Raw genomic sequence first — 809 nt, 5'->3', positions numbered from 1 at the left:
CAATCATAACGATGGGCGGGATCATACAGCCCTAGTTCAGTCAGTTCTTAAATACTGCAGCAACGCCACAAATCATCTCACTGATTTCTGCAATAACCCGAAGAAAGAAGATTGTCAAACAACATGTCTGGAAGAGGTAAAACTGGAGGAAAAACCCGCGCCAAGGCTAAGACTCGCAGCTCCCGCGCTGGTCTGCAGTTCCCCGTCGGTCGTGTGCATCGTCTCCTGCGTAAAGGCAACTACGCTGAGAGGGTAGGTGCTGGTGCCCCTGTTTACTTAGCTGCCGTCCTTGAGTACCTCACCGCTGAGATCCTCGAATTGGCGGGAAACGCTGCAAGAGACAACAAGAAGAGTCGTATCATTCCTCGCCATCTTCAGCTGGCCGTCCGTAATGATGAGGAGCTGAACAAACTGCTCGGTGGAGTGACTATCGCCCAGGGAGGTGTTCTCCCCAACATCCAGGCCGTGCTGCTGCCCAAGAAAACTGGCCAGGCTGTCCCCAGCACCGGCAAATCGGGAAAGAAGGGTTCTTCCCAGTCCCAGGAGTATTAAAAACCACGCTGAATTGAGTCAACTCACCCAAAGGCCCTTTTAAGGGCCGCCCAATTATTCTGAAAAGGGCAAATTCCATGTGTTTGAATTGTGGTGGCAGTCTGTATTGAGGCTTTTTACATATTGAATGTTTTTTTTTTTTTGTTTGTTTGTTTGCTTTTTTGTGGTGTGAGGTATGAATAATTTTACACGTGATCGACGGGGAGGGGAAAAAAAAGGTGTAACGGTGGTAATCAATTTTTTTTTTTTTTTTTTTT

General features: G+C 47.7%; 1 protein-coding gene across 1 annotated transcript; it reads left to right on the top strand.

The window, feature by feature from the left end:
• The first annotated feature begins 56 nt into the window (after positions 1-56).
• On the top strand, positions 57-809 carry LOC107690886 (histone H2AX-like). The gene has a single exon (XM_016489304.1). The coding sequence runs from the start codon at positions 124-126 to the stop codon at positions 550-552; it is 429 nt and encodes a 142-aa protein (XP_016344790.1). The 5' UTR covers positions 57-123; the 3' UTR covers positions 553-809.

Source organism: Sinocyclocheilus anshuiensis, unplaced genomic scaffold (genome assembly GCF_001515605.1).
Source record: "Sinocyclocheilus anshuiensis isolate Anshui unplaced genomic scaffold, SAMN03320099.WGS_v1.1 scaffold20706, whole genome shotgun sequence".
Classification (NCBI taxonomy): domain Eukaryota; kingdom Metazoa; phylum Chordata; class Actinopteri; order Cypriniformes; family Cyprinidae; genus Sinocyclocheilus; species Sinocyclocheilus anshuiensis.
The sequence above is the reverse complement of the archived record's forward strand: the minus strand, read 5'-3'. Positions and strand labels throughout refer to the sequence as shown.